Source organism: Micromesistius poutassou (assembly GCF_964030765.1).
Source record: "Micromesistius poutassou genome assembly, chromosome: 12".
In the NCBI taxonomy this organism is placed as follows: domain Eukaryota; kingdom Metazoa; phylum Chordata; class Actinopteri; order Gadiformes; family Gadidae; genus Micromesistius; species Micromesistius poutassou.
Window position 1 is genome coordinate 10,618,136 of NC_140282.1, and position 22,377 is coordinate 10,640,512.

At 50.5% G+C, this 22,377-nt stretch overlaps 1 protein-coding gene across 1 annotated transcript in view; it reads right to left on the reverse strand.

Annotated features, from left to right (window-relative positions):
* The window catches only part of lrrk1 (leucine-rich repeat kinase 1), a gene marked incomplete at its 3' end in the record, with an annotated part of 75,575 nt that overhangs the window by 27,194 nt on the left and 26,004 nt on the right, over nucleotides 1-22,377 (reverse strand). Inside the window, 18 exon segments of the mRNA XM_084476335.1 lie at nucleotides 905-1,056; nucleotides 2,694-2,888; nucleotides 4,024-4,161; nucleotides 4,344-4,483; nucleotides 5,444-5,647; nucleotides 7,630-7,796; nucleotides 11,382-11,691; nucleotides 11,974-12,113; nucleotides 12,389-12,567; nucleotides 13,179-13,374; nucleotides 14,374-14,471; nucleotides 14,607-14,785; nucleotides 15,649-15,808; nucleotides 16,233-16,356; nucleotides 17,264-17,436; nucleotides 19,173-19,337; nucleotides 20,731-20,945; nucleotides 21,339-21,451. Of these exon segments, the coding sequence (XP_084332461.1) occupies nucleotides 905-1,056; nucleotides 2,694-2,888; nucleotides 4,024-4,161; nucleotides 4,344-4,483; nucleotides 5,444-5,647; nucleotides 7,630-7,796; nucleotides 11,382-11,691; nucleotides 11,974-12,113; nucleotides 12,389-12,567; nucleotides 13,179-13,374; nucleotides 14,374-14,471; nucleotides 14,607-14,785; nucleotides 15,649-15,808; nucleotides 16,233-16,356; nucleotides 17,264-17,436; nucleotides 19,173-19,337; nucleotides 20,731-20,945; nucleotides 21,339-21,451 (3,048 nt within the window).

Genomic DNA, 22,377 nt, shown 5'->3' on the forward strand with positions numbered 1-22,377 from the left:
CACCTTGCTCCACCTCACCGCATCACCTGAGCCAGATATCAGACGGTATCAGACCCAGAGCAGGCCTGATACCGGGTGTTCACCTCGTCACATCATGCCCCAGAACAGACCCGATACCTGGGGTCCTCCTCACCGCATCATGCCTACAGAACAGGCCTGATACCTGGTGTCCCCCTAACCATATCATGCCCCAGAAAAGACCCCATACCTGCTGTCCTCCTCGTCACATCATGGCCCAGAACAGGCCCCAGAACAGGCGTGATACCTGGCTTACCCTCACCACATTGTGCCCCAGAACAGGCGTGATACCTGGCTTACCCTCACCACATTGTGCCCCAGAACAGGCGTGATACCTGGCTTACCCTCACCACATTGTGCCCCAGAACAGGCGTGATACCTGGCTTACCCTCACCACATTGTGCCCCAGAACAGGCGCGATACCTGGCTTACCCTCACCACATTGTGCCCCAAAACAGGCGCGATACCTGGCTTTCCCATCGCCACATCAGACAGCTTTTCCATCTGGACTCGTCTTGAGGGATATCATCAAGATATACGGGTTAACGAGTCCCTCACCATCAAACACCAGGATCTCCTTGAGGAAGACCTAACCCTTATGGTTTCTATTGGCAGATCTATGCGATTGATTCACTCGTTCTTTTGCACATAAAACAATGACTTCTAAGAACTTTATAAAAGTGCCTTTGACTCGTATAGTTAACCTGCAGCTTGGTAAGCTTCGCTTTGGTAAGCATCAAACAACGCCTGCCAGACTGACCTGGTGGTCCCATCGACGACCAGCGGGGGTTTTAAGAACAGCTTCTTTTGAAATAGTTTTTAAGCTCAATCCAAAAAGAGGACGATGAGAAACAAAAGCCAGCTGTGGTGAGAGCGACGTGGCCACCTGTCGTCTTTGTCCCCGTCCCAGAAGACAGCGCTGTGCCCCTGCAGGTGGGCCAGGAAGAGCTGGGCCTGGCTGTCGCAGCTCAGCAGGTACCGCAGGCAGGGGAAGCTGGGATCCTGCATCTGCCTCACACACTGCTGGGCCGCGGGTCTCTGCATGAGGACATGCACACACGCACGCACACACACACACACGCGTACACACACACACACACACACAGAAAGACAGACACACACACACACACACACACAAACACGGGTCAGTTTTGGTTTGATATATGTCATCTGAATTTGTGCACTTCTACGTGTTCGTGACCCTGTGTACATGTGACGTACAACCACCCCGGATTTTCTGCTTGGTTGGTTCTCTCCCTGTTTTTTTACCCTATCCGCTCAACACACACACATGCATGCACGCACGCACGCACGCACGCACGCGTACGCATGCACACACACACACACACACACACACACACACACACACACACACACACACACACACACACACACACACACACACACACACACACACACACACACGGCTATAGCCTATGCAAGCAGTACTAAATAGCAGTCTGTTCTATCGAAGTTGGAAGCTTATTAGAAGTTGTTTCGCTTGATTAAAATAAAATAACCGCCTACATTTCAAGATGATCACCCAATGTATCATGCCATTACACTGAACACATTCAGTTAGATTAGATTCATACAATTAAAATAAATAAACGGAGCAAGAAATTAATTTGCAATCATTTAAGATTTAAATGCAACTGAGAGAGAGCAGAACAGATCTCGTCCTGCCCTCATCTTCATACACAACTAGTCTTTCCACTTAAAGCTACTCTGGCTGTGTAGTCGGCTTATGAGAGTTTGGATCTAAGGCTATACAAAGTTGCCGTGCTGTAGTCAACTGATTAAAATATTCGGCTCCATTGACCATGGGCTCTCCATATTTTCTCTGCATATAAATCAACGTGTAATGCTAATCTTTGGTCATCTGTTCCATGTTTATTTATATTCATAAGGCCACTGATTAAGGCAGGGATCTGTGAGAGAGAATATCAATCAGAATAAACTAAAAAAAGCCATTTATTTTCAAAACATTGCCCCTGGGAAAGGGGTAGGCTACGTGAACAGTAGCCTAGAACAGAAAGGCTAGTACAAAAAAGTGCAAAAAGCCATAACGTAAGCCTCCCCTTAACTTTATCTGCTGGGCACGTGGTGAATGCTAAGCTAACACCTCAAGAAAGTGGCCCTCGAGTATGACATCTCCTCATCTGCCACATTAGTGTTGTCTTGTTCAACTCAACAGTGAAGGTGGCGTGGGCATCAGATGTTACCGTAAGTCCTAGAGTGGACGGGAATGATTGATGCATCTTCCACCGTTAGTATTGCAATATAAGGTCCTTTGTGGCGGTGCTGTGATTTGTGACTTATAAACATGAGGGAGAAGGAGGGAGAAGTAGAAGAGTCAGTGGCCACCTGGACCCCCCTAGTTCTGGCGCCCCTAACACACACACACGCACGCACACACGCACACACGCACACACACACACACACACACACACACACACATGCGCGCACACACACACACACACACACACACACACACACACTGGAGTGGAATATAAAACACATCCAGGCAAAAAAGGTTGTTTGCAGAACCTCTGTCACCGAAGTCATTAAAAGGACGACCAGTAAACACCTGGCAGCCAACATCGCTGCTCGTTGGCAAGCGACTCAGAGCACCAGGTGCGGGGGCATCAATCAACCAATCGCAGCCGACCGACCTTCTCGGGCTTGGTGTCCCAGCACTGGCTCATCAGGTCCTGGAGACAGTGGAACTGCACCTCGGTGGGGCTCCCCAGTGCCGGGCGGATGCCCTTGGATAGCTTCTTGGCGATCTGCAGCTGGTGTTGGCCCAGCGCCGGCCGGCAGCCCGACAGCAGCTCGTACAGCACCATGCCGTAGGAGAACATGTCCACCTTCAGGGAGCCAGGAGGAGGGGGGGGGGGGGGGGTGGAGAGGAGAGGAGAGGACGTCAACTCGGGCTGAAACGATTGGATTCAAGGTTGAGGCGGTTGAGGCACGACCGCGGCGCGGTACGTCAGCGAGGCCAGGTGGAGAGGGAGATGGCGGCATCGGTGTGGAATGTGAGAACGCTTTCCTGCCCTTGTGTAATCAGAAGAATAGTGTTGTGAAAAGTAAATGGGATTTTTCGTGACGGGTTTCGCAATACATCAGTCGGATCAGATGGTCGTGTCTGGGAGTCACGCCGCAGTGTTCAGTAAACAATAATCAATGTGTGGACTGTGTAAACACGTGAATCGGGTTTTAATGGCGCGGTCAGTGGAGTGGCCAAGAGGACAAATGCTCTCTTCCAATTCTGTGCAGGAACCAAATACAGAGGGAAGGGCCTTCAAGGGGTGTCCTTTAAATAAGAAAGAGGGAATTAACAGTAGACTATTCTTCATAGAGTCCCCTGAACAGTGCTTTAGAAGCTATTCTCTCACCGTGGCACCACTGTGAAAAGGGAAGGACACATTCTCGAGGAACAGGCCAAATACACCAACCACCGGCTGCCATGATACTGTTTACTGACGGGAAGAAAGGGGGACTGCAGTGAGAGCAGATGGATTGGATCCTTGTGTATCCCCGTGTATACATCCTGCCCCTTGTTAAATAAACCTCAGGTGTTGACTGATGCCCCCCAGCCACCCTGCGTCCCTATAGCAGATAAACAGACAGACAAGGTCATTGGCTCAGTCAAAGCCACTCAGCGTTGGTACTCTTGTGTTGTTCATCCGTTGAGATCATTGGTTTGACTATTTCCCGATATGTTTTTGTAAAACACAAGCACAACACATTACCTAGCCTCTCACAGAGGACGTGATAATGCAATTTCCTAGACCGGGACTAATGAAGCACAATTCAATACTGCTTAATCCTCCCACAAAAACACACACAAACACACAAACACACACACACACACACACACACACACACACACACACACACACACACACACACGCGGATTTGCTCCCAGTTTCCATATTGTGTTATCATATAAGCGGATTCGTTTTTGGGTCAAGCCAATGGGGAATTCCGAAACTACCGCACCTTCTCATCATACACAATTCCCGGGCGGATCTCGGGGGCCTGGTAGCCGGGGGTCCCCTCCACACCCAGGGCCCCCTCGTGGAAGGACTGGCGGGAAATGCCGTAGTCAGACAGCTTGATGTTGACCGGGTCCGTCACCTGGCAGAGGGAAACGCAACCAGGGTTATGAACAGGGTGAATATGAGGAGCCTGACGCGTTCTAACCACGTTGGCCCTTGGCGGTCATAATCTGTGGCTCTATACAATCTGTGGTGTCCGTGTTTGATTCAGTGTATTTTCAGTGTCCTAACGTGAAGGCCATACACGTGTTTGACACCCACCTCCAGGGACCAGACCAGGATGTTGTCCGACTTGAGGTCACAGAAGATGATGTTCTTCCTGTGCAGGTAGGCCAGACCGGCTGCTATCTGATAGGCTATCCGGAAGGTGAGCATGTGACCCAGAGGCATGAACCTTGACCCTACGCATGTATGAGAGAATATTTAAGGACCAGAGGAAGAAGAAGAAAGATGCAAGAGCTAGTTAAAACTACAATATTTAGCTTGAATAAATAGTAGCATGACCTATATTTATCAAGAACATCTTAGATGAAAGTTCCACGTTCAGTCTGACACCTGTTCCCTCCACTCACTAACCGATAGCATTTAATTGTACCAATGGGTACTATAGATCAACCTAAAATGTAAGATTAAATTAACCAATCACCACGCTTCCTCCCACTCCCAACCACCCGCTAAGAAGATCACGAGCCAATAAGACGCTTCTGCCTGTCCTCCATCAGCCACAAAGATGAAAAAGAACCAATCACCACATTTCCCTCTAGCCCCTAGACACCCAATAATAAGATTAACCAATCAGAGGCCTCCACCCAACCACCCACTGCCTAGGCTGAGAGGGGATCCAATGCCACCAACGCAACTAAACCGTCCCCAGAGTGGGAATAATAATAACAACAACAACAACAACAACAAGAATAAATATGAAGATTTATGAAAAAAAATTCTTGATAAGGCAATCTCCAAAACCTAGCGGAAGCGGATATCCCTCTTTGAAGTCCCTCTCTCTCGCCTCCTGCCTCCCGCTGCTAAACCCATTTAACCGAAACACACCGTGTCTCTCTCTCTCTCCCGCCGCTCTCTCTCTCTTGTCACTCTCTCTCTCTCTCCCGCTGCTCTCTCTCGCCGCTCTCTCTCTCTCTCTCTCTCCCGCCGCTCTCTCTCTCTCTCTCTCTCGTGCTCTCTCCCACCGCTCTCTCTCTCATGTCGCGCTCTCTCTCTCTCTCTCTCTCTCTCTCTCTCTCTCTCTCTCGCCGCTTGCTCTCTCACCAATAACGCCCATCTGAAGCGCCACATCGCAGGCCCCCCCCCCCCCCCCCCCACGCGTCATCCCTGTGAAACCCCGGGGGGACGGAGGGACCCACCTTTGTCCCTGCAGCTCTCCTCCAGGACGGTGTTGAGGCTGCCGAGCGGGGCCAGCTGCAGGGCGAAGCACAGCGGGTGGATGCTGATGCCCACCAGGGCCACGATGCACGGGTGCTGCAGCGAGTGCAGCATGCTGGCCTCCTGTCGGAACTCGGAGAAGCTGCGGCAGGCGTCCACCGACTGCAGGTGGCGGAGCATGGTGTCTGGAGAGCCGAGAGGAGGGGGGGGGGAGGGTTCAGGGTACGAGCCAGGGTGTCTTAACTGGGACTTTTGTAATGTTTTTCTCGATAAATGGCTGACTTCTCGTAGATCAATGTTTCGGGATCTTTGAGCGTCTTGGAAGGCATCCCGTACAAGCAGAGGCAGGCCTGGTTGGTACTTGGAAGGGAGGCCGCCTGGGATTACCAGGTGAAACTCCAATAAATAATAAAAAAGAGCTTATCAAAGAAAGATAACCCTGAAAAGGGCCTTTATAAATCTGCAGCATGCGAGAAAGAGGATGTGCAATCCTTTATACAAAGTCACAGCTAAGCCTCCTCTATTATGAGTCTTTGTCAATTATAGGCGTCTTACCGGTTATTCCCTTCCGTCACTCATGTTTCCTTGCACACTAGGCTGTTTCCTTGTTTGAGTTGATAGGATGATGAGTGAACGGTTGTGCGTTAAATGGATGATGAGCAAACGGTTGTGCATGTTAAATGGATGATTAGTTAATTGTTGTGCATGTTTATGTGTTGGTAGGAACCCTGCCTGAACACCGTGGTGCCCTGCTCTCTTAAAATGATGATAATGAACGGCTGTGTAAGCCGGTACTTGAGGAACAATGCTTTTTAAAACAGCATGTATGTCAAATGACCTTTTGGTCTCATTCACTCAGGAGGATCTTATACAAGCTGAGAAACCTTCCCAGACAGACTGAACCCATTTGCCTCAGCGAGGGGTGTTCATTTGAGCAACTCTTCCCGTATAATAACACCATATTAAACGCTTGATGGGAGATTCAGTAGAAAAAGAACTGCAAGCAGCCGTGAAGACTCCACGGGAAGGAGATAATGGAAAAGAAAGTGGCCCGAGAGGGAAGACGCACTTGAAACTCAGGCAGTTGTGAAAAATGTGAAAGGACTGCAAGGTCATGGGGATGTGAGACAGAGCGAGAGCGCGCGAGAGAGAGAGAGAGAGAGAGAGAGAGAGAGAGAGAGAGAGAGAGAGAGAGAGAGAGAGAGAGAGAGAGAGAGAGAGAGAAGGCCAGAGAGAGAGAGAGAGGGAAAGGGAGAGAGGGATATAAAGGGAGAGAGGGAATGAGAGCGAGATAGAGAGAGAGAGAGAGAGAGAGAGAGAGAGAGAGAGAGAGAGAGAGAGAGAGAGAGAAAGAGACAGAGAGAGAGAGAGAGAGAGAGAGAGGTCACTAAGGGATGCTTCTCATTGCTTCTCTTTATCCCAAGGAGAAGCACGGAGATTAAAGTTACATTTCAGGAGCCAACAAACCAGTAGAATAAAAATGAAGCCACAAGGACTGTGTATAGCAATGGCATTCCACATGCTTAAGCTTCCTCGCCTCTAAGTCATCACACAGCGTTGCACTCTATTTGTTATCATAGTTCAGTGCATTTGACATGGAATCTTAAATATTGTTTTGAAATGCGTCGCTTCATAAAGGGTACTTGGGGTTCAAGACGTCACTTGGCAGCAGCGTTGAGGACATCTATCTGATGAACACAGCACACATTTCACACAAGTACTCCTCCAGATTCAGTTCACCAAAAATATGAAAAAGGTTGTCGCCTTTTCAAAACTTGCTCATCAAACCCCGTCATCAGTAATTGACAACATCATGACTCACTTGAGTGCAGTGATGCAGTGAAGTGCTTGAGTACGCCTTGAGTACGTCACACATCGCTCACACACCAGTCGTGTGTGTGTGTGTGTGTGTGTGTGTGTGTGTGTGTGTGTGTGTGTGTGTGTGTGTGTGTGTGTGTGTGTGTGTGTGTGTGTGTGTGTCTCCAGGGTCACAGGGGGGATATAGTACACATGTTTTGGGGCTGAGCAATGGTACCATTAAGGGGTCATTAGGGGGGGGTCTATCTATCTGTCTATCTGCCTGTCTGTGTGTGTGTGTGTGTGTGTGTGTGTGTGTGTGTGTGTGTGTGTGTGTGTGTGTGTGTGTGTGTGTTGTGCGTTGCGTCACCTGTGTCGCTGATGGTGTGCTGCCGGCACTTCTTGAAGTGGAAGCGCTTGACGGCGACGGGCTGGCCGCGGTAGGACGCCCTGTAGACCACGGTCCCACTGCCTCCCTGGCCCAGGATGCTCTGCTCCTCCTCACAGCATTCCAGGTCCTCCTTCTCCAGGAACAGCCTGCCACAAAACACACAAGAGTGCCGGACGTTGATGAACGCAGAGCTGTGGTGGACGCTTCTGGTGTCCACCACGCTTTTGGTGAATCACACAAGAACTGGACGTAGGTCTCAGCCTCGGCCTGTTTTCAGAATACAATGGCAACGAGTTTGTGTTGAGGAAGAAAAAATGCCATGGGGAAAGCTAACACGATGAGCCTTGCAGTTAGCGTTTATGGTTGAAGCTTAAAATACTACTTTGTTTTACAGGTTCAAGACCGATTTCATCGCAGTCTCTCAGAGGGTTGGTGCCGACGTGATTGACGCCCGCACACACATACACACACACCCACACACACACATACGCACGCACACACTGTGTCTGGTGCGTGTGTATACGTGTGTCCATCGGCAACATTGTCATCCGTCTATGTGACGCAAATGTAGCGTTCAGTGTCAATCCCGTTCCCCGGCCTTGGCCTTAACGACAACCTGACAAGCTGTCCTCTGTCCGCACACAGAGCCCATCATGGAGACTGATGGTCAGCCGTTCCTCCTAGCACGGCCCCCCCCTCCCGACACAGCAGGGGGGGCCGCGCCCTCCATCACACACACACCCTTATCCTCCCCCATCCAGGTTACGTTATGTTTCCGGTGGCAAAAGCCGACCGCCAGAAATCACAATGGGGGCCGCAAACAATAACGCTACGAAAACCCAAGGCAGACGGCGTCTTAAATCCCGCCGCAGAGACAGGCCCTTGGCGGGCCGCCAGTGCTAGCGTTGCCGGGGGTGATGTCCATCCGTCTATTTGGGGTCATGTTATGTCATGTCATCTGGTGTTGACATTACGGAGAAGGGAAGAATGACGATTTTGGACAGCAGAAGACAAAAGGTATATTGATCTAACTGTCTGTGCGAATGGATGTGTGTGTGTGTGTGTGTGTGTGTGTGTGTGTGTGTGTGTGTGTGTGTGTGTGTGTGTGTGTGTGTGTGTGTGTGTGTGTGTGTGTGTGTGTGCATATGTTGGGTCTTGTACGCCTGTGCGTGTGTGTTTATCTGTATGGAGAGGTGTGAATGAATGTGTGTGAGTGTGTGTGAATAGATGTGTGTAGGTTTGAATGGATGTGAGCATGTGCGTGGATTTGAGTGTGTACATAGGTGTGATTGGCTGTGAGTGTGTGTAGGTGTGCGTGGATGTGAATGTGTGCAAATGTGTTAGTGGATGTGTGTGTGCTTGGGTGTAAGTGGATGTGAGTGTGTGAGTGAGTTGATGCGAGTGTGTGCGTGCGTATGTGTGTGAGGATGTGAGTGTGTGTGAGTGGATGTGAGTGTGAGTGTGTGTGAGTGGATGTGAGTGTGTGAGTGAGTAGATGTGAGTGTGTGCGTAGGTGTGGGTGGATGTGAGTGTGTGTGAGTGAGTGGATGTGTGTGTAGGCGGGAGTGGATGGGAGTGTGTGCGTATGTGTGAATGGATGTGAGTGTGCGTCGGTGCGAATGGATGTGTGTGTAAGTGTGAATGGATGTGTGTGTGTGTGTGTGCGTAGCAGGAACAGTTGTGTTAACCTGCCAGACGTTGTGGTGGTGAATGACGTCAGACGGCTTCAGGGAGGTTGACATTTAAACTCCCAGATTTTCCAAAAGTTGTAAGCACCCCAATTTGTTGCTTTGTGTAAACATTTGGCAAAAATCTCTTAAAACATTTTAACAGCCAGTTTTTCATTGTGAATCTGTGGTGTATCACCCACCCACCCACCCCCCTTACCCCCCCCAGTGTGTCCTTGGCTGGGCGAGTGGGCTTGTGTACGCATGAGACAAGGAGGGAGAGAGAGAGAAATGAGTCACTAGATGTCTGTGCATGGGTCTTGGGTGTGTGTGTGTGTGTATGTGTATGTGTATGTGGGTGTGTGTGTGTGTATGTGTGTGTGTGTGTGTGTGTGTGTGTGTGTGAGGGGTTGCAGGAGACTACCCTTATGGCCTCGACAATACATCAAGAGTTGCTGTCACTGGCAAGAAATCAACTGAAACTCATTATACAGCCAAGCCCCTGGAGGGCTGCTGCTGATTGTCATTGTGTGTGTGTGTGTGTGTGTGTGTGTGTGTATGTCTGTGTGTGTGTATGTGTGTGTTTGTGCGTCTTCCTTCTGCACGCGCCATTTGTAACCTGTCAGAGCCACTCCTGTGGAATCTGTGTGGCTGAAGCAGAGACAAAACACAGGAGCTTGTGGTCCAGAACCAGGCAGTATTATTATACTGGCAGAAGGGCCCTGACTTGTGCACACACACATACACACTCACTGGTGGACACAAACAACCAACTCGCGCGCGCACACAGACATACACACACACACACACACACACAGACCAAGCTTGTCCAAAAGAGCCAAGCAAGGAAATATATTAGCATTGGTGAGAAAGACAGAAAACAGATGAAAAATAGAAGAGAGAAGGACAGAAAACAGATGAAAAATAGAAAACACACACATAAACACACATACACAAACAGACCAACAGCTGGACAAACAGAAAGCACAAAAGAGAGAGCGAGAGATCGAGGAATAGACAGAGCACAAGAGAGAGAGAGCAAGAGAAAGACATAGAGACAGAGAGCACCAGAGAGAGAGAGAGCGAGAGAGAAAGAACTAGGGACCGAGAGCACCAAGAGAGAGAGAGAGAGCGAGAGAGAAAGAACTAGGGGCCGAGAGCACCAAGAGAGAGAGAGAGCGAGAGAGAGAAAGATCGTCTCCAGAGAAGGGCACAGGGGCGGAGGCCAAGTGTCCGGGGGGTGAAGGGTCAAAGCAGCGTGAGAGCGGGGGACGCGCTGCGGAACGACACCCAGAGAGTACCCGTTCAGCGCAAGCGCGGGCCTTGGAGTTCTCTCAGAAGGCCGAGGGCTGAGGGTCCCGGGGTCGGGGGGGGGGTTAACGACCGCCAGGGCGGCGTGGCGTTCATTCCATCTGGCCCTAATTGGCGTTTCGTCCTCTGTATCTGACCAGCTGGGCCGGGGTCACCGCTCCTTCAAACCGTCTGCGGAATGCGCACCGGATCCTGGCCCCCGGCGTGTGTCCGTGTGTACAGTGAGCTGCCTCTGTACACACGTTCAGCGCTAGTGTGCGTTGTGTTTGTGGGAATGGTTGGTGTGTGAGGGGAATCGTTCAAAACAGGTTCAAAGTGTGTGTATTGGTGGTGTGCTCATCATTGATCTGTGGCTACGGCGGTGTGTGTGTGTGTGTGTGCGCGGAAGTGGGTCGTTACCAGTGGTGCTGAGGGCAGTGATGCGTGTGATACGTATAGGCTGGTGGGAGAACCCCTTCCCAGCAGCCACTGCTCTTTAGCACTTTAGCACTAGAACATCGCTGGTGGCACATCTGGACTCGCACGTCCCCTCCCCCCTCCCCCCTCTCCCATCCCCACACACGCACACACACACACACACGCACACACACGCACACACACAGACACACACACTGGACACTTTAGTCACCAAGCTGATTTGGACACTTATATATAAAGGTCAATTACACGTTAGTTCGTTTTAACGATGTGGAAAAACACTTCAGACGCTAGAGTCCGTAGGGTCCTCTCTGGGGGAGGTCCGGTCAGGGGTACCTGGAGGGGAAGTCGGTCATGAAGAGCTCCGGGACCAGCTCCTGGAGGGCCACCAATCGCTCCGGGTGCCGCGGGCACACGATGCTCTCGCCCTCCATGGCGGCCAGCACGCACTGCTCCATGCTGAAGTAGTGGGGCGACGGCTCCCCGCCGGCACCCGCCCCGGGGGGCCAAGGAGGTCCGGGGGGGCGGGGAGAGGGTCGGCAGGCCGGTGGCTGGCTGGGGGTGGGCCCGCCCAGGGAGGCGCAGAGGGGACAGGGGGCGTACTGCTCGATGAGCACGCTGCCGTCGCTCTCGCTGGCCGTCAGAGCTGCACACACACACACACACACACACACACACACACGCGCGCACACACACACGTGCACATTTACGCGAGCACACACACCAGTCACAGACACACACAAACACACACACACACACACACACACACACACACACACACCAATCACACGCACACAATGAAGAGCCAATACGATTTTGTATTCAAATTGATGATAAAAAAAAAAAAAACTAAGCTAATAAGCCAAGATAGATGATACTTGATGAAGAAGCATAGATCCACACGACCTATGAAGGAGAAGACACTGACCGGGGAACCACTGTTCGATGAGGGAGTTCACGTGGTCCGTGATGAAGGCCATGGCGGAGAAGTCTCTGGTGTCTGACTGGCAGATGATCTGGATGCCCCCACTCTTCTTCCTCTTCCAGTTGACGTCGGACGACTCCACACTGTGGCGCCAAATAATTGCTCAGGGTCAGGGTTAGGGTTAGGGTTAGGGTTATGGTTAGGGTTATGGTTATCCAAGGCTCAAAGGTTTCCTACGTATTAGGTACAACGAGAAGCAGAACAGAAGCAAAAGAGATCCAAGAAGGAATGCTAGTATAAATCACGAAAGCATGACTATTGGAACGTAGCTCAGAGAGGCGTCTGTTTCCCCTTATCAGACCACAAATCATAAAGGCCCCCCAGTGGCGGTCCCCCCCCCCCCCCCCGCGTCTCCTACCTGAGGTACCCCCCGCTGAAGGTGACCAGCAGCCCTTCCTTCCAGTAGATGGTCTGGTTGCGCCGCACGCGGAAGGTGCTGCATCGGTTCCTCTGCTGAGAGCCGGCGAAGCTGTACACCACTGAGCCCCTGCTGCTCGGGGCCTTGAGCCCCCACTGCTTCGTCTCGAACGACTGGGACTGCCGCCGAGGCACCATCCATCACAGGATCGAGGAATACAAAGCAGGGGGAAGAGACGGTGTCAAAGGTATGTTCTGTGCGAGAGGAACCAAAATATATAAAGAGAAATGGCTCCGCTGCGTCTCGGGCACGCTGCCGCTTCACCCGGTTAACAAAAAGCACTTGAACCGCTTCGTCGGCTGTGAGGGGGATATTGTGCGGTTTTATGCTTTTCTCTAGCAGACGCTTTCATCCGAAGCAATAGATACGAGATATGAGAAGAAACGGAATGAAACCACTTTGTACGCATATCTGTTCTTCTTGGAGATAACACGGCTCGAGGAAAAGGCATTTTTATTGTGGAAAAAGGCAGACGCCATGACATATTTTCACGAGTGTAGGAAAATTACACAGGCGGCGGAGACAAGCTTGCAAGGCGACAGCCAGCACGTCAGGAGCAGTAAGGCTCGGTGTCTTGCTCAGGGACACCTCTGAACTAGGAGGAGCCAGGGATCGAACTAGCAACCTTCCGATTACAAGTCAACCCCCTCTACCTCCTGAGCTCACACTGTTGTACTAGACTAGACTATCTATCACTGTTTTATGAGTGCGCCCGTGAGCCGTGCTCCACCTTGAGGTGCTGCTGTCGCACCACCTGCAGGTCCATCTCCGTCAGGCTGATGAGCATGCGGGCGATGAAGCGCTCCCAGAAGCCGGCGGGCACGAAGCTCATCTTGAAGAGCCGCTGCAGGGTGTTGGTGGTCTGCTGCCGCAGCCCGTGGATGTCCATGGATGGCTTGGAGGGAAGCAGGTGGGGCAGGAGGTAGCTGCAGTGATGTGAAGGAGGAGGAGAAGGAGGAGGAGGGGGAGGAGGAGGAGGAGAAGTTGGGGGAGGAAGAGGAGGAGGAGGTGGAGGAGAAGGTGGGGGAAGAGGAGGAGGAATGGCAGGAGGAGGAGCAGGAGAAGGTTCCAGGAAGAGGTGGAGGAAGAGGAGGAGGAGGAGAAGGTGAAATAGAGGGAGGAGGAGAGAGAGGAGAAGAGGGAGAAGGTGGAGGAGACAGAGTGGGAGGAGCAGGAGAAGACGGAGGAAGTGAGGGGGGAGGAGAAGGTGAAGGAAGAGGAGGAGGAGGAAGGGAAGGAGGGGGGAGGAGAAGGTGGAGGAAGAGGAGGAGGAGGAGACAGAGTGGGAGGAGCAGGAGAGGGTGGAGGAGGAGGAGGAGGAGACAGAGTGGGAGGAGCAGGAGAGGGTGGAGGAGGAGGAGCAGGAGAAGGTGGAGGAAGAGGAGGAGAAGGTGAAGGAAGAGGAGGAGGAGGAGATGGTGAAGGAAGAGGAGGAGGAAGGAGGATGGGGAGAAGGAGGAGCGGGAGAAGGTAGAGGAAGAGGAGGGGGAGGAGGAGAAGGTGGAGGAAGAGGAGGAGGAGCAGGAGAAGGTGGATGAAGAGGAGGGGGAGGAGGAGGAGGAGAAGGAGGAGGAGGAAGAGGAGAGGGAGGAAAGCAATGAGCAAGCGCAGAAAAGTAAGTGTAGGACAGTCAATAAAAAGCAAAGTGGAACAAATAAAGGAACATGCAAGGGTGGAAGCTAAGTCAGTATGCAAGTAAGTAAATCAAATATATTTATAGAACAGCTTTCAAGCACAGAAGTCATAAAGAAGTGAACAATAGATACGAGATAGGAGAAGAAACTGAATGAACCACTTCATACACATATCTGTTCTTCTCAGAGATCACACTGCTCGATCAAAGCAGAAGGCCTTTAACTGTGGAAAAAAGGCAGATGCCAAGACATATATTCACAAGTGTAGGAAAGTACTTTGTAATAGAGCACCTGTTGCTGGCCACAGGCAGAGCGATCTCAAACTTGGAAAGGAACTGGAAATACTGCTCCTCAGTCTGCTCTGTGAAGCCTGTTCCAACAAGCAGCATCTGCACAAAGAAAACATAAAACGCAACAATTTCAACAAACACAAAGAATAAAAAAATAGATAAAGATGCTGCTGCCAAAAGAAGCCGGTCCACATGACTAAAGCGCCCTGTTCTAGGGGCGTATGTCGCCGTTACCCGGAGGTCTTCGGCACAGATGACGCCGTTCCTGGCCACTGAGCGCGACGACTTGAGGTGGATGATCCTCTGCAGGCACTCCGACAGCCACACCGGGCACAGGAAGTAGAGCGTACACAGGCCGTGGCTGGTGTCCGGGAAGTGCATCAGCGTTCCCGTCTCGATCAGGAACTTGATGGCTGCCCGCCGGGAAAGGATATGGGAAACGTGAATATTCCAAAATGACAAACAGATGGCCAAATGAACGCATTATCTTGCGTGCTTTTATAAAATAAATGCATCAATGGACGGATGACCTCATGGAATACCTGACTGGTTCTACTATAGATGTATTGGATGGACAGGGTGCTAAAATGACCGTTTACTATATTTGTGTCTTGTGAGTGAATCCAGATTATGAAGGAGCAGCACGCCTACAAGTTAAGCTGCGGACACTGGGGAACGAACCAATGACAATTGGTTGACAATGACGCTATGAGTCAAACCCCCTGGCCACTAGACTATCCTCCTGCCACAATCCAACCCAGACAAGATCAGGGAGTACAATCTGAAAGAGGCTGACGCACGCTGGGTGTTTTGTCACTTTGGCACGATCCAATCAAATCCCTAGAAGGGAGACCGCACCCAGGCAACTACATTATCCTGCCACTCTGGGGTAACAGATGTGATAGCGCTGTTGGGATGTGATCATAATGAACGCCTCCATTCCGGAAGCGTATAGAAAGCTTGGAATGCTACTTATTATGTTGGTGGTATTGGTGTTCCGATCATTACTAATTAATCATGAGATAATTTGTCATTAATGGAAGACATTGTGTGCATAAAACTTCCAATGGTTTTTGTCATGCGAGACATAACAAAACAAGGTTTTCATTAGAACAGGTTATGGTATATTAACGTTGATTTGGCTGTGGTCTACAGTACTACAGCTCTCTTGTGTCCTCTCAAAATGTTGGGAGTCTAGCCAAACAACAACTCCCATGATGCATTGCTGATGAACTATTGTAATAGACGGTGTTGATGGACGAGGACTCCTCCGCACCTGACTGCAGGTCCTCGTAGTCTCTGATGTCACTCTCGGGGTTCTGCTCCATCACCTGGTCCAGCTGGGCAGCCGTGAGGTACTGCACCTCGTCCTCAGAGTCCCGCCTCCTGCTCTCGGCCAGTACCGCCTCCTGCAGGGTCAGGTAGCTCCGGGGGATCTGAGGGGGGCGGGGCCATCGTGATGACGTCAGAGCGTGGGTGGAGCTACTTTACTATGCAATCTGAATCTCAGGCTGTTCCAAGTCTTTGTGTTTACGATGCATAATTCAACACTTTTTTTCCACACATTTAGACTATTCTTATTGTGTGTAGAGATATATTTTCTGTATTTCGTATATTTATTTTTGGAGTTCAGATGTTTTTTTTCAATCTCTTTAATTGGGATTACTAAAACTGGGATTTTTCTTTTTGTTTGATGGTTGATATAGAAATGGGCTTGTCTGATATATTGGCCCACATAAAAAAAAAAACACTTGGATTAGAAAAGGACCAGATTTACAAAAAAATTAAAAGTAAGACTTGTAGTTTGTAGTGGGGTCACGTCTCTAGGTGGTCTCCCTACAGGACCCACCAGGGTCTTACCAGTCTGCCCACCAGCCTCTGGCCCCTGGAGGTGGAGGTGGTGTGGTCCTTCATGGAGCAGGCCACCTGGTAGAGCAACGACCGCAGCCCCTCCATGCCCTCCAGGCTCTTACAGGACACCTCGCTGTGCACATACACACGCACAAGCGCATACACAGACACAGACACACACACACACACGTGCACACACACACACACACACACACCGCACAGAAACAGACACACACAAAAACACACGTTGTTATTTGATTTTCTCCCCTTGAATATCTACATTTTAAACCCAGTGGTATTGCTGTGATGCCTCATGTAATCCCTGCCTTCATTTACATTTACATTTAGGGAATTTAGCAGACGGGCATTTAAGCGACTTACAGTAAGTACATTTGTCAGAAGAAAGAGAAACAACAATATATATATATCACTGTCGGTACAGTAAAGATGTTCATAGAAACAAGTGCCAAGTGCCATAGAAACAAGTGCCAAGCACATTCAAGTAAAACCCAAACAAACAATCACAACATAATTTGCACAAACAGGAAGGGTTGTAAAACGCCAAACCGGCGTCAACCAGTTCCACTGATGTAGTGCCAAGCACTACTCTGAAGGGTTGCCTCACATATCAATGAGAGGTGACTTTTAACGCATGCCAGTGGAGTTTGTAGTGTAGTTTCTATTGTAGCGTGTAGCGTGTAACATAGCATGTAGCATGTAGTACGCAGTAGGGCAGCACGATATTGGAAAATAATCGTACTGCAATGTCTTCTGTCTTTCTGCGATATGTATTGCGATATGACAAAATATAAATAGATAATAGATAAATATATACTTTTTTTTAAACATGAAAACAATATATATCGTGCAGCCCTAGTATGTAGCATTGTGTATTGCGTATAGCATGTAGCGTGTAGGGCATGGCATTATGTATTGCGTAGTGTGTAGGGTACAGCGTGCAGCCTGTAGCGTATAGGGCATGGCATTGCGTATTGCGTAGTGTGTAGGGTACAGCGTGTAGTGTGTAGAGGTGTACTGACTGCAGCTGTTTCCAGGTGACGTCGGGGTAGCCGGTGGCGCGGGCCCCTGAGGGCGAGCGGCAGAGGGCCAGGATGTAGGCCCGCAGCGTGGCCACGCGCTCCGTGCGGAACTTGGAGTCGATCAGGTCCAGGTGGGTGCCCACCACCACCACCGCCGAGTTGGGGGCGCGCGCCTGGGAGGGGGTGGGTGGGGGGGACACACACAGGTGGGCACTGGCGTCAGGCTCACACACAAACACACACACACACACGTTTTATACGTGAGTGCAAAGTTTTATATGGGGAGGGGGGGAGGAAACTGATTCATGTGATCGTTGGGATTCTTTGCTTCCACAAACCTTGTAATGCCAGGTGGACTGTAAGTCACTGTAAGTTATGGAGCAAAACTTCTGCCAGAAACAACAATGTGATCCTAGTAAAAACCTATTTATAGTACCCTCCTGAAGAGGGCGCTATAGTGTGTTTGCCTGTAGTTAATTCATTTCAGACACTTTCATGTCAAAACATTGGTGGACACCAACGGACCAGTAGAACCCCAACGTTATGCCACACAAGAAATATAATTGCACAAAAACATTGAAATATCGGTCCGCAAATTCTACTGAATCGCAATACATATTGTATCTGCACTTAAACATCGTTGGAATAATGTATCTTGAGATCCCTGCCAAATCCAGTCCCTTAATTCTTTTCGCCCTTTGCTCAACGGGTTCTATCATCAACAGGTTCAGCTCTCTGGGAAAATCCATAAGACTAACCTGTACAGGACGCTGAAATAAAACGAAATACCAAGCAAAACCATCTCATCCGTGAGGGCATTAATTCTAACCATCGGTGGCCCCAGTGGGAATTGAACCCCTTACCCTGACTAGTGTAATGCCTTGCTCTACCAGCTGAGCTAGAGACGGTCAGGATTATGTCCCCCATAGACAGACAGATAGATGGACAGGATATTAATAAACAAATAGACAGAAATACCTCCTTATTGCCATCCTATTCATATAATGGTACATCATCTAAGACCATGCACTGGCAAGTCCAGTCAATAAGCCACATCAAGCTATTACTTTAGGTAATGGCAAACTAAATGAGACGTTTCTATATGCGGTGAATAAGTTCCACTTCAGCCTCCAGCCGGTTGTGAGCTCATATCCTTTGTGAGGGGTCGAGGAGTGTGGGATAGACATTCTTTCCGAAGTAACTCCCTTGGGTCTCTCCTCTTCCACTCCCGTGGAATTACAAATGATGGCTAATTTGGCGCTAAGGACAACACTCAGACTCCCTCGGGCTGCACACACGTACACACGCATCCGCACAAACACCCACATGCACGCACACACACACACACACACACACACACACACACACACACACACACACACAGCATTTCCTGAGCCACGATTTCAGTAGCTGAAACAACATTGAGAGGGTGCCTGACTTCCTGACATTCTGAATACACCCAACTGAGAAACCGCCAGACGTCACCGTCACGCCCGGTCCTCAGCGCGCCCCGGCCCTTTAAGGGTGGGGCTCCAGCTTGCCCTGATGACATCACACGGTGAGAAAGGGCGGGGCTCTGTCTCACCCCTACCTCATGAAGGGGAACGGGCAAGATTTAGTTGGGGGAGAGGGTGTGTGTGTGTGTGTGTGTGTGTGTGTGTGTGTGTGTCTACAAATGTGTACGTGTGTGTGTGTGTGTGTGTGTGTGTGTGTGTGTGTGTGTGTGTGTGTGTAGAAGAAGCGTGCGTGTAAATGTATGTATGTATGTAGGTATGTATGTATGTGTGCGTGTGCGCGTGTACGTGTACGACGTATGTGCGTGTACGGTGTATGACGTATGTGCGTGTACGGTGCACGACGTATGTGTGTGTGCGGTGCACGACGTATGTGCGCGTGTGTGCGCGTCTACCTCTATGTTGAGCAGCCAGGCCTGCAGGCTGGCCACAGCCTCCTCTCCCAGCACCAGGTTCCAGAGCACCACGTACAGCGCCTTGTCCGTGAAGAAGCACTGGTTGACTGTGGACATGCTGGCCGGGCCCCCCAGGTCCCACACGTTGAACACCATCGACTCCTTCTGTCCACACGATAAAATGAACAGTGTTGATATAGCGCTTTCATCCAAAGCGCTTTACAATATTGCCTGACATTCACCCATTCATGCACACATTCACACACTGAGGGCAGAGTCTACCATGCAAGGCGACCACCAGCCCGTCGTGGCGGTTAGGGTTAGGTGCCTTGCTCAGGGACACCTCGACACTCAGCTAGGAGGAGCCGGGGATCGAACTAGCAACCTTGCGGTTACCAGCCGACCCACTCCATCATCTGAGCTACTGTCGCCCCAGCAGCAACAACTCCCATAACTCCTCACCGTACTTAATATTAATTCATTCCGATGGGGTCATGATTTCATTTTTGGGTTATTGGAACTGTACTATTTATCCCACCCAAAACGACAATGCATTTTGACGTGTGAAATGTGCTCTTGATCGCATTCGGTACGGTAGACACTAACTCAAGGGTTACACGGCAGGTTAATTGCTCTGACTCTGCGGCAGCGTAGATAAATCGCACGTCTAATCTCAAAAAGCGAGCCTCACTATTTGCCGGTGGGCGGGGCTGCAGAGGGCAGGGAGAGGGAAGGGAGCAGAGTGATTTTGATTTAACATTTAGCCCGGAGCTAGCTTGAAATCGCAAATCCTGCATATTGCACCTTGAAGTGCCCACAAAGGTTATTACATTTCAAACTTGCCTATGAAGATTCAATTTGGTTAGGATGATGTCCGCGAACCCCAGCAGTGCAGGGAAACGCCAGATGTGTGCCGTAGCATCACCAATGAGAAAGAGGTTAGCGAGCCGAAGTGAAGGTTAAACTCGCAGCGAGCTCTTTGCCCGTGATCTCTGGCGAGTTTTCCATCCCAGTCTTTTTCTGACTCACAGAGGGCAGGAAATGGATTCCTAGCACATGCTGGGAAGATGAGTCACGTCTTAAAATCCCTCATTCTCTCGGATCAGCGGGGGAGTCCGACTGGAGCCGTAAGAACCACCAGGAGACCTGTCGACCTGAATCAGTTGTGTCTACTATTACACACTCTCTGTGACCCTGACTGCTGCACCGGCGAGCCCCCCAAGGCTCTCACACAGTGACTCAGCTGTCTGAGGTACTGTCAGCCTAGGACCCTCCACATAGGTTGTGCAGTAAAATGACCAATACCTTCTCATAACCATGTTAGAAAATGTCAGAAAACGTATATTGTTCAATGATATAGTATCTTCACTTTACTTGTCTTCAAACACGCTTAAATATCATTTAAGCATCACACCGCCATCACCTCCACCACTGCCGCAACCATCGTCACCTCCTTCACCACCTTCACCACCGTCACACTTCATCCCCTTCCGCACCTTCATCCCCTTCACCACCCCTTCTCCGCCACGTCAGATAACAGAGTCACCCTGGCCCTCACCGCGTTCCTGCAGCCGCCCGGCTTGTCCAGCTCCCAGGTGGACGTGGAGATGCTGCAGTCGGTGGTGCTGAAGGCGGAGGTGCGGCCCGCGTTCAGGGCCTCCAGCAGGGCCGTCTTGCCCTGCCGCGGGGGCCCCACCAGCAGCATCTTCAGCAGCTTGCAGGGCTCCGCCTTGCGCAGGTGAGCGCGCAGGTAGGCCAGGATGGACGCAGCGCCTGGGGAGGCCGGAGAGCAGGGAGACGGGAGGTCGGAACGTGGGGAGACAGGATCCCATGGGAAAAGTGTTGGCTATGATACTGATATTCTTAATCTGGCCAAATGTTACGTACGTCTTGGCTGATATACAGTATCCTTATTAGGGGAAGGATAGAGGTCTTCAGGCCAACGCATTACGCATTCAGTGTTTATTTTTATTAAAATAAAGAAAATAAAATGGCTGCTTATGCATGTTGTGAAATCAAATTAAGAGTGTAAAACCGTATCAAATCGAGAGTGTGCAAACGCACAGCGTCAACTACCCATACTGTTGTGCACTACCCCTATCCCGCCCATCGTTTCCTTTCCCCCATTGGGGCCGGCGGAGCTTGTAAAAGACACTGGTCGGGTACCTTCCTTCCTGACCTCTTGCGGTACGTTGCTGATGTTCAGGTCCTCCACGTCCAGCTGCCACAGGTTAGACAGCTGACCCAGCTCCACGGGGAGCTCGCGGATCAGCAGATTGCTGACGGGGAAACAGGAGAACAACCGTACGAATCACTAATCGAGCCCACCGCTGAGATCCCCCCAGGTGGCCCCGCGGCGTCTCGTCGGTTCACATGTGCTTCTGATTTACATATCACCGACCAGCGCCAAGGTCAGGGTAAGCTGTGGATGCTGATGCGGAGGCTTTTGAACCCGGGCTAGATTGCTTAAGCCGGGGGGACCTCAGCTGTGTTCCCGGCAAGGGGCGAGAAACAATTGCAGGCAACGGGCCACTTGTTGCCAGGGGAGAAAGCCGGGGTTTAAGGCAAGGGGATTTGGATAGGAGCGGTGAAACAGGACACCAAAAGTGTTTTTGTCATGTTTATTGGTGTGTTGCATAATAATGTCAAACACAATGCGTTGGGTCAGAGTTGATTTTGCTGGCTATTATGCAATTGAAATAGGAAATACCTACGGGGCCTTTGGTTTTAACAATGGAGTATGCATATTTTAACGGTGGGACTAACGTTGGCCTATGGGCATTGTTCAGTTCAAAAGCAAATCCAGAGCTCCGTATCATTTCAGATATAACACACAAAGCGTTTCTTTAATGAATGTTCAGGTCATTTGTGTCCTCTGGTTCATTTGCTGCCTGATTTGCACCATGAATGTTTTGCTAGGTGCGAGTTGTGTGCTGGTGGCTGGTTCTGCTGACAGGCTGCGTTTAATGGCCTCGGATTAAGAGGTGCTGGCTTGAATGCGTGAGAGCGCTCTTTCAATTAGCATATTCATAGATTCATGCTTCTCCCCACCGCTAAATTATTCACTGTGGACCATTGGGGGGTGTCAGAACGGGGCGTAGGGTAAAGGGACATCTAGATCCAGCTACCGCCGCCCTCTCTCTCTCGGTGCCTGCCGGTGGGAGATCGCTGGTCTAACCACGGCCGTCGTTTGAACCGTCCTGCT